General features: G+C 43.2%; 1 protein-coding gene across 4 annotated transcripts in view; it reads left to right on the top strand.

Annotated features, from left to right (window-relative positions):
• The window catches only part of LOC103721263 (transducin family protein / WD-40 repeat family protein), a 100,159-nt gene that overhangs the window by 11,199 nt on the left and 72,817 nt on the right, over window positions 1-16,143 (top strand). For all 4 annotated transcript variants that reach the window (XM_088719665.1, XM_088719662.1, XM_088719657.1 and 1 more), the window contains exons 7-8: window positions 7,825-8,014; window positions 8,412-8,473. In XM_088719665.1, the coding sequence (XP_088575791.1) occupies window positions 7,825-8,014; window positions 8,412-8,473 (252 nt within the window). The remainder of the gene's footprint in view (window positions 1-7,824; window positions 8,015-8,411; window positions 8,474-16,143) is intronic.

Genomic DNA, 16,143 nt, shown 5'->3' with positions numbered 1-16,143 from the left:
ACCAGTAGCTCTTTTGCATAGGTGCTCCAGGCCCTCTTTTTTGGCCCCAAACCTTGGAGATGTAGGCCAACGATCTCTTCTCCTGCATAAGAACGACGCCAATATCTTCGCTGCTTGCGTCGGTATATACTTCAAAAGTTTTGCTGAAGTCTGTCTGATAGGGCTATCACCGGGCTCTGCATCATGGCCTTCTTAAGGTTGTCGAAGGCCTCCATTGCTGCATCGGACCACTGGAACTCGCTCTTCTTTAACATGTTAGTCAACGGCTTTGCGATCGGCCCATAGTATTGCATGAACCGCCGGTAGTATCCAGTCAGCCCCAGGAATCCCCTTAAGGCTGAGATGTCCTTCGGTAGAGGCTAGTCGGTCATGGCTTCGATCTTCCTTTCATCAACTTGCACACTGTCTTTGGAGACAATGTGCCTAAGGTACTCCAATTCTTCTTGGACGAAGGCACACTTGGAAGGCTTGATATGGAAGTGATGCTCTTCCAAGATTTGTAGGACTCGATTCAGGTGCTGCAAGTGCTCGTCCATGGTTTTAGAATAGACCAAAATATTAACAAAGAAAACTATCGCGAACCTTTGTAGATATAGTTGGAACACTTCATTCATAGCTGCTTGGAAAGTTTAAGGTGCATTGCACAAGCCGAATGACATGACTAGGTATTCGTAGTGCCCCGAGCGAGTATGGAAGGCCGTCTTGTGGATGTCTTCTTTCCGCATCCGTATTTGATGGTAACCGGCCCTCAGATCCAACCGTGTGAAGTACTTTGCTCCATGCAACTTATCGAGCATTTCATCCACGGTCAGGATAGGGAATTGATCCTTGATAGTGGCCTCGTTTAAGGCCCGGTAGTCGGTGCAGAAGCGCCACATTCCATCTTTCTTACTCACCAAAAGGACTTGTGAAGAAAAGGGACTTGAACTTTGGCGGATTAGCCCTTGCTTCAACATGGTGTCCACCTGCCTTTCTGTTTTATTCTTTTGGCAGTGTGCGTACCAATATGGTGGAATGTTGATGAGCTTGGATTCATCCTTCAATTTGATGGGGTGGTCGAATTTTTTCGCCGTGGTAGTAGGGATGTGGGCTCCTCCAGGACGCCCCGATGTGCCTCCAGTAGGTGCCGAACTTGCAAAGGTATTGCCTCCAACTCCATGCCCAGCTTCAGCCGATAATTGGGTTCCTCTTAATCGTGGCTGGTCAGCAATACGGCAAAGTAGTTGACTCCGCCTTGGCACCATCGCTCCAGCACATTGGCCTTGCATGGCCGCACCTTTTTGCTGTAAGTTGCTGTCCACCGCTTCTTTTGTCCCTCGATCTTGAACTCCATGGTCATGGAGCTGTAGTCGATGACTACTTTGCCCAAACTCCGTAGCCATGTATTGCCAAGGACTATATCTAGCCCGACAAGTTGAAGCACATGCAGGTTTGCTTTGATTTGGACCCCTTGTACATTTAGCCGGACTTCCTTGACAATCTCCTCACATGTAAGCTTTTCGCCGCTTGCCACCTTTACATCAAATGGCTATATGGCTTCTCCTTTCAAGCCTACTCTTCTGAGTATCCCAGAATTTATAAAGTTATAAGAAGACCTATTGTCGACTAACAATGATACCTCGTGCTTGTCGATCCATGCCATGAGCCTCATGGTTGAAGGTTGCTGCACTCTTGACAATGTGTGTAGGGATAACTCGGCTTCATCTCCCTCTTTGGTCTCCTCGGATATTTCTGTAGGTTCTGGGCTATTGCTACTATCATTTGTATCTGCAGCATCTTTGTCTTCCTTCTCACTGCCAACGTCTAGCAGGTACGCTTGGCCAGACTTGCAGTAATGCTCACGGCTTCATTTGTCGCCGCACTTGAAACAGAGGCCGCGTGATGGGGGCTCACGATCCCTAGCCCCGCAACAAGCCCTTTTGCCTTGCTCCTTGGCGTGCGCCCTTGAAGAAGCTGTTGATTATGGACCAATTGTAGGTAACGCCGGTGGAATAACTCAATGCAAAGATTAACAATGAAACTAAACTGAATTTTATTCCACTCCAATTGAAGAACAAACAATGACAATCAAAAGCAAACAAAAGTAATTTAGCAAAGGATCGAAAGCATCCCTTCCTAGCCCAATCTAGTGGAGATTGATGTATCAATCACTAGCCCAAGCCCTAGAACACAAAATCTAAGGACCGAAATCGGCATAATGCCGCCCAAGCGTTTCGACCGATTCTCTCACAAAGAGAACTAAACTCAACTCAACTTTGGGATGCCTCACAATGGCTCTTTACAGCCCCTTTCATGGACTCAAAATCCTAGGACTTCTAGTTACAATTAAAGACCAAGATAAACTTTAATTCCTAAACAAAAGGCTAAGATAAATATGAAGAACAACCTCTCCACGGATCCTTGCTAATGTGGCTGCGTTCAAGGCTTCTCCTCCCTTGATTTGCTTGAGATCAACGACTCGGAGGAGTCCTAGAAGACCTCCAAGTACTCCTTCCGCGTTTGCATGAGACGTGCGTCCCGGATACATGGGATGCGTGTCCCGGTTGACTGGGTCGCACGACCTGGCTGGGGGAGTCCCAGTCCGAGTAGGACTGGGCTGGGTGTGGGCGCCCGCCAGCTGCCCGCGTGCAAGGGCGCGCCACGGGCGCGCAGGCCCGCATGCTGGTTCGCACGACCCTTTGCGCACGAGGCCAAGGTTGGTCGTGCGCGTTGGCGTGGTGCGGGCTTGCTGGCCTCCCACCTGCGGCCCGCGCGTGCGTGAGCGTGCTGTTGGGCGGGCGCAGCACCAGCGCGCCCACCATGGCCCCGTGTGCGCCGGTCCTGCACGTGCAGCTGTCCGTGCGGCCTGCTCCATTCGGCCGAGCGCCCGTTGGGTTGACAGGGCGAGGTCTGGCATGTGGGCTGATCCCACGCGATGCTGATGTCGTCGCTGAACCCCTTGGCTGACTAAGGGTTGGCCGGCCACAAAGCACATCAATTGGCCTCTTTGGCCCCTGGTTGACGCATGGTCCTCTCTCGGCTTGGCGCCCTGGCGGCGCCGCTTGCAGGGGTCCTTAACACCGCGCTTGATGTGGTCTTGAAGCTCCTCTTGGGCGAGCTTCTTGACTGTCTGCTGCTTGCTGCTGGATGTAGCGGCCTTTTCCTTTGAAATTTGCCTTGAATGGTGGGGACTTGGTGAACTTGCTGTCTGCCCCATCATTGGCCATTCGCTGCTCCGGTTTATAGCTTCGATCAAGGATCTCCGCCATGCGCATTGCCTCCTGCAGCCTAGCCGGCTGCTTGAGCTTTATCTCCTTGGGCAGCTATAGTTTGAGACCGTCAATGAAGGTCCCAAGCAAGGCTTCCTCAAACCATCCGCGGACCATTGTTTGGAGCTGCTGGAACTCATCGATGCATCCTTGGACCTTGCCCTCTTGTTTGAGTTTGGCAAGTTGGCCGTGATGATTGACAATGGGGAAAGGTCCCTATTGTGTCATGAATTCATCTACAAAGGCTATCCAACCCATTCTCCTTCCTTCTCATACAAAGGCCCAGATCCACCTCCACCATCGGTTTGCCCTACCTTCTGGGTGGAAACTTGCAAGGGTCACCTGATCAGTTCTTGGCACTTTATACACATCAAAGTACTAATCCGCCTTTTCTAACCACCCATACGGGTCTCCCCTGCTGAACTTTGGAAAATCAATTTTGGGTTTTCTATACCCTCGCTCTGTAAGCCGAGGACCCCCCTCACTAAGGTCTTCATTCCGTACTCCTTTCCTTTTCTCGATGTGCTCTCTCCGGCCATGAGGCCTTTGAGCATGAGAGGGCTCCTCTTCGGCCATGATTTCCTCCCCATAATACACTTCTTGCCTCACACCCTCTCGATTTTCTTCGATCCATCTCTCCAACGCTACTCCGGGTCCTTCTACTCTTCTTCCCAGTCTCCTGTTTTCTCTCATGCCATAGTCCCATTGGTCGTTTGCCGACCCACTGCCTCCTTCACCCTCCCCCTCTTCTCTTGCCTGGCCTTGCCTTGAGATATGCGACCTAGGCCTCTCCCTCTGATTTTTTTTCTCTCCCTCTCTCTTCTATTCTCCTCTCCAACCTCTCTAAGTTGGCATTAGTCTCCCTTCTCATCTGCACTCCTTTTCTCATCTCGGCCAAGGTATTGGATAGGGTTTCCAATGCCCTGCCAAGCTGCACCGAGTTGCCTTCCAAGGCCTCGATCCGCTGCTGGTGGGTGTTTGAGTTCCCTCCGGATTCCATCTTCACAAGGCTGAAATTTAAAGATGCTGTTTTGATAAAAGGAAGTTCAAGTATGGCGTTACCTCTCGAAGATCTCAATAAAAGCACCAATAATAATGGGGGCTTATGGTCCCTAAGCCCCATACCATTGCCTTCCGTTGCTTCTTGGCTTCATGCCGGGTTGCAATGCTGCATGTGGACCGATTGGAAGGTAGTGCCAAGGTTTTGATCATAGGAATTGGAAGTGGCCGCAAATTCTTATGCCTAGATTAGTTGGATGATACACTCGGATGAAAAATGAAAGCAAAGTAGCTTTTGTTTCAAACTCAAATGAGGATGAACAAGTACAAATGCAGACAAATAAATCTAGTGGTGCATAACAAGGCAACTGCACTAGCCCAATCAATTAAGGATTCGGAGGGAACCCCTAATAGCCCAATCTAGCAGAGGAGGAAAATCTCCTTGCTAGCCCAATCTAGTGAGAACTTAATGTGGTTCTCCCTAGCCTAAGCGCTAAGGCCGATCCTCACAGGGACTTTCCACAGATTTCTTGACCCTTCGGAACACCCAACACTGCAGCCTCTCAAGGCTATTTATAGGCTGTAAGGCTGGATGCAGTTGCTGGGCGCCCATGTTTGAATTTTGAATGCAGGCTGCTAGGCGCTCTTGGCTGCAGTTTTCTGCGGTTGGATTGGTTTGGCTCCGGTTGGTTGGTTCGTGCGCGTTGATGGTGGGCCAAGTCCAGCGTGCACGGACCCTTGTTGTTTCGGCTTGCGCGAATGTTGGGTGTACTCTGCGTGCGCAAGTCTTTTGCTGGCCGGCCTGGCTCATGCGGCTGCCGGGTCCTGCGCACGGTCGGGCTACGGGCATGTTCTGGTCTAAAGAAAATCTGTGCGCATGGGCAAGATTGCGAAGCGCACACGCGGCCTGACGCTTGGCCGCTCGCGTGGGTATGCGGTCGAACGTGCGTGTAAATCTTGCGCGCTCCTGCTGCTGTGCGCGGCCTGCCCGCTGCTGCCACGCGGAGATGCTTGCCACACTTGGCCAAGGCAGGCCAGGCCTGTAAGCGTGGGTACGCTGGCAGCTATAAATTGAAGGATGAGGCAGCTATAAATTAAATGAATGGAGAATAAAAGGCTACACATGCAAGAACTGTAGTTCTTCGCTAATATAGGCCAATATATAGTCTGTCTAATGAAACAAATGTTTTGTTTGGTTATTTATGAAATTTATATATTATCTATCTGTTTAATTATCTTTTTTGGTACGATGTTTTAGGAACATAACATGGAAAATCCTTTAACATATGGTTGTAAAGAGAATATCTACAACTTGTTCTTAATGCTATGAGTAGACTTGCAAATTTTACTTCCCAACACTTGTTGATGATAAGTAATCTAAAAGCCATGGTCACATAAATTATAGAAAATGGGCCTACCCATTATTTAATATGTAATTATCATGATCAATCTGGATTTATGATTCAAAGGAATATTCATTCCATTATATGGACCTAAATCTTGTGATACTATGCTGATCGTAATCCAACGATGGAATCTAGATTGTTTAGGGCCATTTTGATCCGGATCATAAGATCCTGATTGTGAATAGTAAGATTTTGACGTACTATATCATTCTACGATAAAACTGGTGCAGGGTCAATTTGGTATTTAAAACCTTGTGCTCTATGGATGGCTACACATTGACATATAATATTCTTTGTAGAGATGAAAATTTTACTTTTTTTTTCCTTTTGTTTTTTTAGTCAAAGGTTTTTTTTTAGAATTTATATTTGAGCAAACATGTCAAAAGACAACCTAGATTGATTTGTCTCTTTACCATTTCATGTTATATACCTTTGTCTTTCACCATTTAATTTATCTTGTCATTCAAGAATTGAATTTTCTCCCTTGTCTGAAGTGGCATGTAGCTTATTTCATATCAATTGTTTACTATTCTATTTGAGAACTAATTCTGTAGTACCCCATATTGTTGTTTTAGTAGATCTGGTTGAGGGGGAAAGTGGTGCTTTGAAGATATAAGAATTGTTGAATGCTTAATTTTGTGCAATACATGGTTAAACATAATACTAATGTTAAATTGACTATTGAGAAGTGCGTAGAGACTTGGACTTAGGTTTGTCCTTAGTTCACTGTGACAAAAGTAATGTACAACTTGCCACAATCAATTCTAATAATTGTTGTTTTTGTTCTTATTAAAATCTTAGAATTTACACTTAAAACCCTTGATAAATTTTTTTAGGTAGGAAATAATGCACTTTTTGGATAAATGTCCTATATGGAGGAGATCCTTACAACTCACATCTTACAAATTATATTACTTAAGAGGATTTTGATAATTTCAATATGTATTTAAACTTTTAAAGTTTGGCTTGATTAAATTCAAGCCTCTTAAATTTCATCATGTACACCTTTTTTAACAAGCTGATAAATGCTAATAATACATGTTTGTAACAACATTACTCTATGTATGCTTCATAACAGAATAGTTAATGATAAAACTTATAGTTCTTTCCTCTTTGTGCCTTTCCAGTTGTTTAACTGAGAATAAACCCTCCATGGTTGACCTTCACATCATAGGTTGTTATTTGTTCTTCCATAATCTCGTGGGTCTTAAATTGCAAACATCAGAATATTTTTGAAATGATTAAATTTTTCCAAGACATCTAAGACACATGTCCATATATACATATATATAGGGTTGGACTACACTCTTGAGAGGAGAGGGTATCTACTCCACTCAAGTCCAAAATTAATAATTAAGTACTCAAATTGAAGATCCATGCTTGTGATAAAATACATGATAAAATATTTGTTGATCATAACATACATATATTAAAGCATTTATAGATTGAAAATCTTTTTAATACTTAGATCATGGCAGAACATGGTATCATTTAAACCTTTTATTTTTGTGTCTACTTGATGCATTGGTTAGAGACCACCAAAGCCCTTGACTTTTGCTTTTTATGGATTTTTAGTGGTGTAAATCATGATCAACGGTGTGGATCTTTGATTTGTGTGCTAGATTATTGACTTTGGACTTGAGAAAAGTATATACCCCATCCTCTCGATGGGAGCAAAGTCCATCTCCACGCACACACTTACATATGTATGTATATGCGTGTGCATATATGGTGTGATCAAATTATTTCAAGTATTAAATAGTTAAAAGTTGAGGTTGCCCTGATCTATATGCTGCCATAGCTACACCATTGGGATGATTCTTGATTTTTCCTCCATCATACACCATAATTCTCGATTCTTGATCTTTCCTGATCTATCTGCTGGCATAGACACCTTAATTTCTTTACTTTTTGAAATTCTTGCTTTTATTCACTTTCATCCATGCCCAATTAAGAGCTACCATGAATATGACTTTTTTTAAGGTGAACAGGTATTTTATAAGTGAGATCCATTTCTGAAATTGAGAGTTTGTAATGTGATGAGGATTACCAAAGCTCATATGTAGGGGACCATGTATGCTGCATGGTTCATATCCTTAGGAATGCTGTCAAGTTAGTTATCAGAGATCTTGTAGGGAACCTTATAATTTGAAAACTTTTATGCAAAGCAGATGGAGTATGTATCCAAAGCATTGAACACCCTGGGTGTGTATGGGATGCCAAGTTCTTGGAAAATGGAGATATTATTACAGCATGCTCCGATGGAACTGTGCGGATATGGACGTTAGATAATGATCGGATCTGTGATCCACAGGAACTTGAGGCTTATGGAGTTGAACTATCTCTATACAAAAGCAGCAGGTATGAACTTAAATGTCAAAGCATATAATTACTTTTGCACATTCTATTCCCCCAGTATGCATTGTGAATCATCTTATCTCTTATTAAATAATATTTAACAATAATAATGACAATAATATGATAATTGGATTTAATACATATTTCAGTCATGCTCTAAGTCTATTAGCTAAATCTTATTTCTGAAATTTTAATAAGTCAGTCAATTATTTTAGTTTTCCATTTGTAATTTGTGTGAGGTCCTTTGGTGGGTTCAAAAAGATGAAGCTTACTAGCTATAGTTACATAATAACCAGCAATAATTTGAAATGTGCTATAAATTGTATCTCTCTCTCTGTGTGTGTGTGTGTGTGTGTGTTCGTGTTTTTGCCCTTTTGTTAATGACCATAATTTACTGCAGGAAAAAGGTTGGTGGGCTGAAGTTGACAGATCTTCCTGGATTGGAGGCTTTGCAAGTTCCAGGTTTTATGCCACTTACATCCAATAAATTTTATTTTATTAATTTATCTCATATTTGGTATATTTGATATTTGATGTTATGGATGTTGCCTAACCATGTAGCAGGGCATGCGGCATCCTTTTTCTTTCTTCTACTCTCTCTCTCTCTCTCTCTCTCTCTCTCTCTCGCACACATCTATTCCTCTTATTGTTCATGTTTTAGTTAACCTTTAGTTGCATTATGACAACTCAAATTTCTTCTTGTGTTTTTAACAAATTTATTTTTTACTGTATAAAAACTATATTACTTTATTATATCTTAGAGTAATATCTTATATTATAGCCGTTTTTTGGCAAATAATCCAGTAGCTTTCTTCTACTCTTGTTTCAGTGGTTTTAGTTAACCAAGGGTCCGGCATGTTCACTTCAGATTTCAGAAAGGTTTATATTTTGTTGATTAGTAACTAGCTTTAGAATTATATTGTGATAGTGATACTGTAAGGAGAGGGTATCATACAAGTGTTAGATTGAATGGAGGTGTCAAATTTCACAAGCTTGTTTGGTGTGAAGAACCGACCTCTTAGGTATAGGCTTGGGTTTGATGCTGTGGCTAGGTGTGAAAATAGGAAGTGCGTTGAGTTTGAGCTTGCCTGGGGTTGAAAGTCCGTAAAATGTTAATAGGGCCTGAATTTAAGCCTAGGTAGGTGTACCTGGGAACCCAATATAGAACCGAGTCTGTGTCTAGAAAGTTCAACTTATCTGTAGGGTAGGTAGGCTCAGATCCGAGTCCCTAGCCAAAACCACATGTTGGTCTGGCCCAACTAGACTCATTCGATGATGCTTCTAGGGTCAAATAATTTAACCTGTGTTATAGACATTTTGACATATAATATGTGATTTTGCATGATATCTGAAAAAAGAGTGGTTGTCTGCCAAATGTTCCCGAATTTTTTCCATGGCATAGGACCATTATGTCTTCAGATTCTAGTTGGTATTAGAACCGGATGCTATTCTAATGAGGGGTCCCTGGATCATTGCTGGACAATTCTTGGTAGAACCTTGGAAGTCGGATTTCATTCCGAAGAAAGGAGCCGTCAAGATGGATTTAGTTTGGATGAGATTGCCTATGCTCTCGATAGAATATTAGAAGGCAGCCGGGCAACCAATATTCGTTGATGATTTCACCAGTAATCTTCGGAGGCTAGGATTTGCCTGTCTGTGTGAGGGTGGGTAAACAAAACCTTTGAAACCAAGGTCTTTGTTCAAGGATTGGAATTTATATTTTGGTAGCAATTTGTTTATCAAAATTTGCATGTTGTTTACCTTCGCTATGGTTGCATAGAGCACTCGGCGGAGTGCCAGAGCTTGAAGGCCGGATCATTGAACACAAAGATGCTGAAATTGGTGGGATGGAGAATCATGGTGTAGTTTTTTGAAATTCTGAACAAGGGAAGTCTTTGGAGGGAAAGGAGGTTTTGTGGGAGGGTGGAGTCTTTCCTTTAATTTTGGGGAATCAATACCCGGCCACAGATCTTTTTAGCCTGTGGATAGTGGCATCAAGGAAGTGGAACCCTAGCAATGGGAACCAGGGGAGCAGGAGGAGAATGACGATTGAGTCAACTCGCCATCCAGAGCCGAGTAATGGGTTGAATTGGTCAAAATCACCTGAATCTGAAGACTAGATTCAATGGATGGGAGCAAGTTGCCAAAGCTAATAGGCATCGTTCGCTGGATGGGCTAGCTTGTTAGGGCACCAGGTGGTGGGCCATCCATGTGTTCAGGGGAGAGGCATGACAAGCAGCAGAAAAGGTGAGCGAAATTCAAATTGGTTTAACCTGTTGGCGGAAATGGGCTAACCTGAGGAGATCTACGCACTGGCTATTGGGGTTCTCAATAGGGATTTAGCTGGCCTGTGATCTTGATCAAGCCCGAGCCTTCAAAAAGGGGTCCGGTCACTTGTATCAAATGGGCTCAGGTCGATCAGCATTCTATCTGATGGGCTGTGACTTGGACTTAATCTGTTGAACGACCGTTCGCTTATTTGCTCCAATCTAAAGGAAAACAATGCGACCCTAGAAGAAGTTTCTGCACATACAGACAAGCATGTTCATTTTCTCTTCCTTAGGGCTGGCAAGTGTGAAGTGGAGGTTGGCGGGTTCCTGTCGTTCTGAGGTGTTCGTAACTGGCGGAGGAAAGGAGGTCTAGAGGATTAATCCACCTTTTGAGCCATTGACTAACTTGGAGAATCAAAGCTTGGTCGAATAAGGGAGGATTGGCATGGACGTTTAGTAACATGGTGAAAATTCAATGGAGGAATTGGAGAAGGGAGTCAGAACTTGGATAGTGCTGGCGCATTAGATTCTCGGGAGAAAGTGCGAAGCCCCCTTCTTACTCCATCCCATGATCAAGTGGTTCGTTATAACATCAATATGAGGGCTGTGCATTGGAAGAGGGTATACAAAGTTGGAAGAGAGCACAGAAGTAAGAGTGCAATTGGGTGCAGAGCCAGTTGATGGACAAGATAACATAACTCCCCCTTGCCCCGACTGATCATTAATGAATATTCTTCTTTGAAATTGTTTGGGGGCGGGCAAGCCCTCTTTCATCATGACAGCCAAATGCCTAATATAAGTTCACAATCCACAAATATGTGTTTGAGATGCATCTTGCTGGTCAGAGCATTACTCAAGTTCATCGACGTCTACCCCAAAATTGGAGTGTGTATGTGTTTGAGATGCATCTTGCTGGTCAGAGCATTACTCAAGTTCATCGACATCTACCCCAAAATTGGAGTGTGTGTGGTAGAGTCATAGGGGCTATAGAGTGGGATCATGGCCGTTTGGAGACTGGTTGTTGCTTCAGTGGAAGATTGCTCTCAACAGATTGTTGTTGTTATATCTGAACCAAATCAAAATTCTTGGGTCCTTGCATCTGTCTATGCTAATACTGAATATCAATTGAGGAGACTATTATGGAGAGATATCATGGCAATTGTTCAGGAGGGTATCCCTATGTTGGTTGCTAATTATTTCAATTGCATAGATGCACTAGAGGAGAAGAGAGGAGGTAGACTTTATTCGGATTCCATCGTGTGTCCAGGGAGTTCAAGGAGTTCATTGCAAGCAATGGGATTCATAACTTTGGATTCAATGGGGTCCGCTTCACATGGTGCAATACTTGGGATGGCAATGCTAGGGTGTGGGAATGGATGGATCAAACTTTTGTGACAGGCAATTATATTCAACAATTTCCGGATTATTAGCGTCACCATTCCCGGATAGCCTCTGATCACGGTCCCTTTCTAATCCATACCAAAAACCCTATAATATTTATGGCTCCTTTTTGATTTGAGAAATTTTGGCTGGATTATGCACACTCCTGGAATGTGGTTCGGGATGCTCAGAGAATTTCAGTTAGAGAGAACCGTATGTATAGAATTACTTACAAGTTGGAATTAACAAAACATTGATTACTGATTGGGTAATATATTTAGAAAGCTGGAAGAGACGGGGCATTGTGACATTGCAAAAGAAAGGGTGTGATCAGGGATGACCATCCAATGTTGATCTAAAATTCTTGAGATCCCATTAAGAAAGTCTCCCCTACTTCATCAGCATGAGGTATTCTAGAGGCAGGATCTTGAGTTGCATGATTGCGATATGGGGATGATAATACTATTTTTTTTTAATAGATCTACAATTGTCAGGGGACATCAGAATGGTATTTGGATACTAAAGAATAGGAATGGAGACTTGATAGAGGATGGCCAAATGATTAAAGCAGAACTGCTCAATTTCTTGAAGGCCAAGTGGCAAGTGGAGGTGGAATTGTTCGCAGATCCTGATATCCCTCCTATGAAGACCCCCTCGGCCTAACAAAATTGTTTTTTGATAAAACAAGTGACCGATGTAGAAATAAAACTATGAAAGAGGTAAGGTCTTGATGGATTTTCTTTAGTGTTCCTCAAGAAGTATTGGTCAATTATTTGTAAGGATGTTTCTTTACTAGTGAAGCAATTTTTTCTGGATAATTCTATGCCCCAAAGTTGGAGAGCTATTTCTATTACTTTGATCCCAAAAAGTATTGATGCTTTAGAACTATCCCATTACGGCTCGATCAGCATATGCACTATGTTAGTATGTTGTATAAAATTATAGCAATTTTTTTGAATAGTAGAATGCAACCTATCTTGGGAGATCTTGTTAATCGAGAACAGGGGGCTTTCGTGAGGGTCTAAATATTTCTGATAATATTTTGATTTATCAGGAGCTTATGCATGATCTAATGAGAGTTTCAAAAATCAGGAGCAAGATTTGCCGTCGGTATTGTACCATACTAGTATCGAACCGGTATGCAGTCTCATACCGTACGGACATTCGATACGTCTCACTGTCATGTAAGGTACCGCGTACCGGCACTTTAATAGGATGGTATCGGTACGGGGTTTGGTACCAAGATGGTGAATCTTGACTAGGAGTCTTATGGCCATGAAGATGGATATGGAGCGTGCCTATGATTATGTTCGATGGGAGTTCCTATGGTATACTTTGATGCAGATGGGGTTTTAAAGTGGGTGGATCAAGTTGTTTAGAGGTTGTGGGGAAAGGCCATCCTTTGCTTGACTAATATGGCACTCACACAGTGTTCTTCTAATCTAATATTTGTTTACGCCATGGTTGTCCATTGTCTCCATATTTGTTTATTCTCTATGCAGATGCCTTGACTAGAATGCTGAATCTAAAGATTAGCTAGCAGGGTCTGTGTGTATATTTGGCTGCTCCATCCGCATGCCCAATTTCACTCTTGTTGTTCATAGATGATTGTTTTTTGATTGCTAGAGCATCTATTGACTACTGCTTGATGTTGGGGTAGCGTATTGATGTTCAAAAATTCACTATACAATTTTGCTAAGATTGACATGCATTAAGCATTGGATCAAAACATACCTTGGTGTCGAAGAATGTGAGGGTGCCAGTTGTACTAGGAGCTCCCTTTTTGAGCAGATGACCTCGAATTCCTGAATGCAATCCATTGATTCAGAGGGTCAAGGATTGCTTGGAAGGATGGCAATGGGACAGGAAAAATAATGTGGGATAGGAGACTCATTGATTAGTGCTTTGCAGGGGAGTTTAGCTTTCAAGTGTTGTCTATTGCGATTCCATTAGGAGACAATTGATAAACTTGGGTGGGAGAGCTCCAATTGGCGGGGAGCTAGAGTTAGTTATATTCCCTACTCTGAATTCATCAGAGCAACAAAGAGATGTAGGGTGGGTATGGAAGGTTGGAGTTCATTCGAGAGTGGTGCACTTCCTTTGGAAGTTGGTTTGGGACCGTTGACCTGGTAGAAGGCTTCTTCACTATAGAGGTATTCCTATGTCCCCTTTATGTGACCAATGCATAGAGATAGAAGAATCAATGGACCACGTCATATTTGAATGCCCTAGAGCAGTTCAAATTTTGGGACAGGCTTTTAGTCTTCTGTGCCTATCCATCCGTCCTTGGTATATAGAGGTATTTTTTTGGTCTGTTAAGCGGGGTTTCCTCGAAGGGTTGATGATTTGAGCTCAGTCTCCTTGTGCTACATTGCCTATCATATATGGCTGGCTAGGAACAAGACTCTTTGAAAATGCCAAGGAAAGCCCTCTAGCTATTGTATTGAGAGCCTCACACCATGCGTCTGACTTCATACATGCTAGATTACTGGAGGGGATGATAGGTGGTAGGGAAATCTAGGGTTCTGTACATGTAGGTTCTACGTCTCATGTGATTTATTTCACTTGGGAAGCCCCACCCCCTAACTTTCTCAAAATCAACTTCGATGGTAGGAATAGGGGTCAAGGTAGTAGAGTAGGCTTTGTTATCCAAGGCTCTAGATCTATATTCATTGCAGCAGGTGGTTATTCTCTCTTTGAAATGATAGTTCCATTGGCAAAGATGAGGGCTGTATGGGAAGGATTGGTATATGTCATTACTGTCTTACATGCAGATTCCATTATTTTAGAAGGGGATTCTAGAGTAGTTATAACTCGAATCACCTCAGAAGTTCAGGATCAGAGGTCCACTTATCCAGGGTATGTTGAATCGGTACCGGAAGCCCCACCTCCTAACTTTCTCAAAATCAACTTCGATGGTAGGAATAGGGGTCAAGGTAGTAGAGTAGGCTTTGTTATACAAGGCTCTAGATCTATATTCATTGCAGCAGGTGGTTATTCTCTCTTTGAAATGATAGTTCCATTGGCAAAGATGAGGGCTGTATGGGAAGGATTGGTATATGTCATTACTGTCTTACATGCAGATCCCATTATTTTAGAAGGGGATTCTAGAGTAGTTATAACTCGGATCACCTCGGAAGTTCAGAATCAGAGGTCCACTCATCCAAGGTATGTTGAACCGATACCGAAAACCGTACCGGTCGGTGACCGGACCGGTTCAGCTTGTTCGGTACCGTTTCGGTACCGAGCCCGTACCGGGAGAGCCCAGCCGGAGCCGGAGTTGAAGAGAAACAATAAGCGAGTTGGGGAGGGAGGGAGAAGGAGAGGTCGCGGACTCCTGCGGCGAGCCGCACGCCCCCGCAGCCCTCCGCAGGCGTTCGCAGTGGCTGCGACTCTCTCTCGCCCCCGCTCGCTCGCTGGTCCTCCCTTTCTTTCCCATCTCCGGTGTATACCGGTTTCCATGGCGGAACCGTACCGGTAGGCCACCGGACCAGTCCGGTACGGGCTGAACCGGCCCGTTCCTTGCACTCATCCATTGATGAAGGATATTTGGAGACTCAAGTCGAGCATAGCTTCATGTTGGTCAGGTATGTCTTCAGGGAGGTTAATAGGGCTGCAAATAGGATGGCTTCTCTATAGTGGACCATACTGGCTTGGAGCTGTGAGAAATTGATTTTGCTCTATCGAAAAATTTTCTTGACATTCTTGTGACTGATGCACGTGGATGAATTGATTCAAGGGTTTTGTGAAGCAGCCGATCCAATAAAGAAAAGAAAAGAAATTATGCCAATAATTATATGTTCGGGAATTTCTGTTCTAGTAATTCTTTTTGTTGAAGGTACATAAAAGTTTTTTGCAGCCAAAAACTCTTCTAAAAAATTTGGAGATTCAAATTTTGGAATTTTAATGATAGTGGAAAATAAAAAAAATAAGTTAAAGGCAATCCTCCAACAACAATGTAAAGCTTTTACATCCTAGATATCAAAATATCACTCTTCACTATCTTCCCGCCTCCTTTTAGGCTTTAGTTATTCTTAAGTAGACTGTGGGGGGTTATTAAGCTTGTTGTTCTATGAATGCAGCATTCTAAGGTGTCTGGTGCCATGTTGTGCTCGTCTATTACCTAGGCCATGAGATGTACATCTTCACTTAAAAAGGTGAAAATGTGGGATCACTTAAAGGAATAGGGAGAGAGAAGTGGCCCAATGAGAGGGACTTGAAAGTTATTGGGGCTTTGAGAAAGAGTGCCATTCTTGAGGAAACTAATGTGTTTATGTAGAGTCTGTTTTGGAGCTTAGGAACTAAGGGGTGCTTTTGGGGAGAAGAATAAAGTTATTGCCTTATTGGAGTTCTATAGGGCTACTTATTGTGCTCAATTTCAAAATCCTAGAGATTGAATTTTGAAGCTTGCATCTTCAAGGTTTATTTGAACATGGTTGAAGCAAGCAGTTTTTATTATTGGAGTTTGTAGAGGTGATTTTT

Source organism: Phoenix dactylifera, chromosome 1 (assembly GCF_051530095.1).
Source record: "Phoenix dactylifera cultivar Ajwa chromosome 1, Ajwa_hap1_PhDact_Kaust_v1.1, whole genome shotgun sequence".
Classification (NCBI taxonomy): domain Eukaryota; kingdom Viridiplantae; phylum Streptophyta; class Magnoliopsida; order Arecales; family Arecaceae; genus Phoenix; species Phoenix dactylifera.
This window is presented reverse-complemented; position numbering and strand designations above follow the sequence as displayed.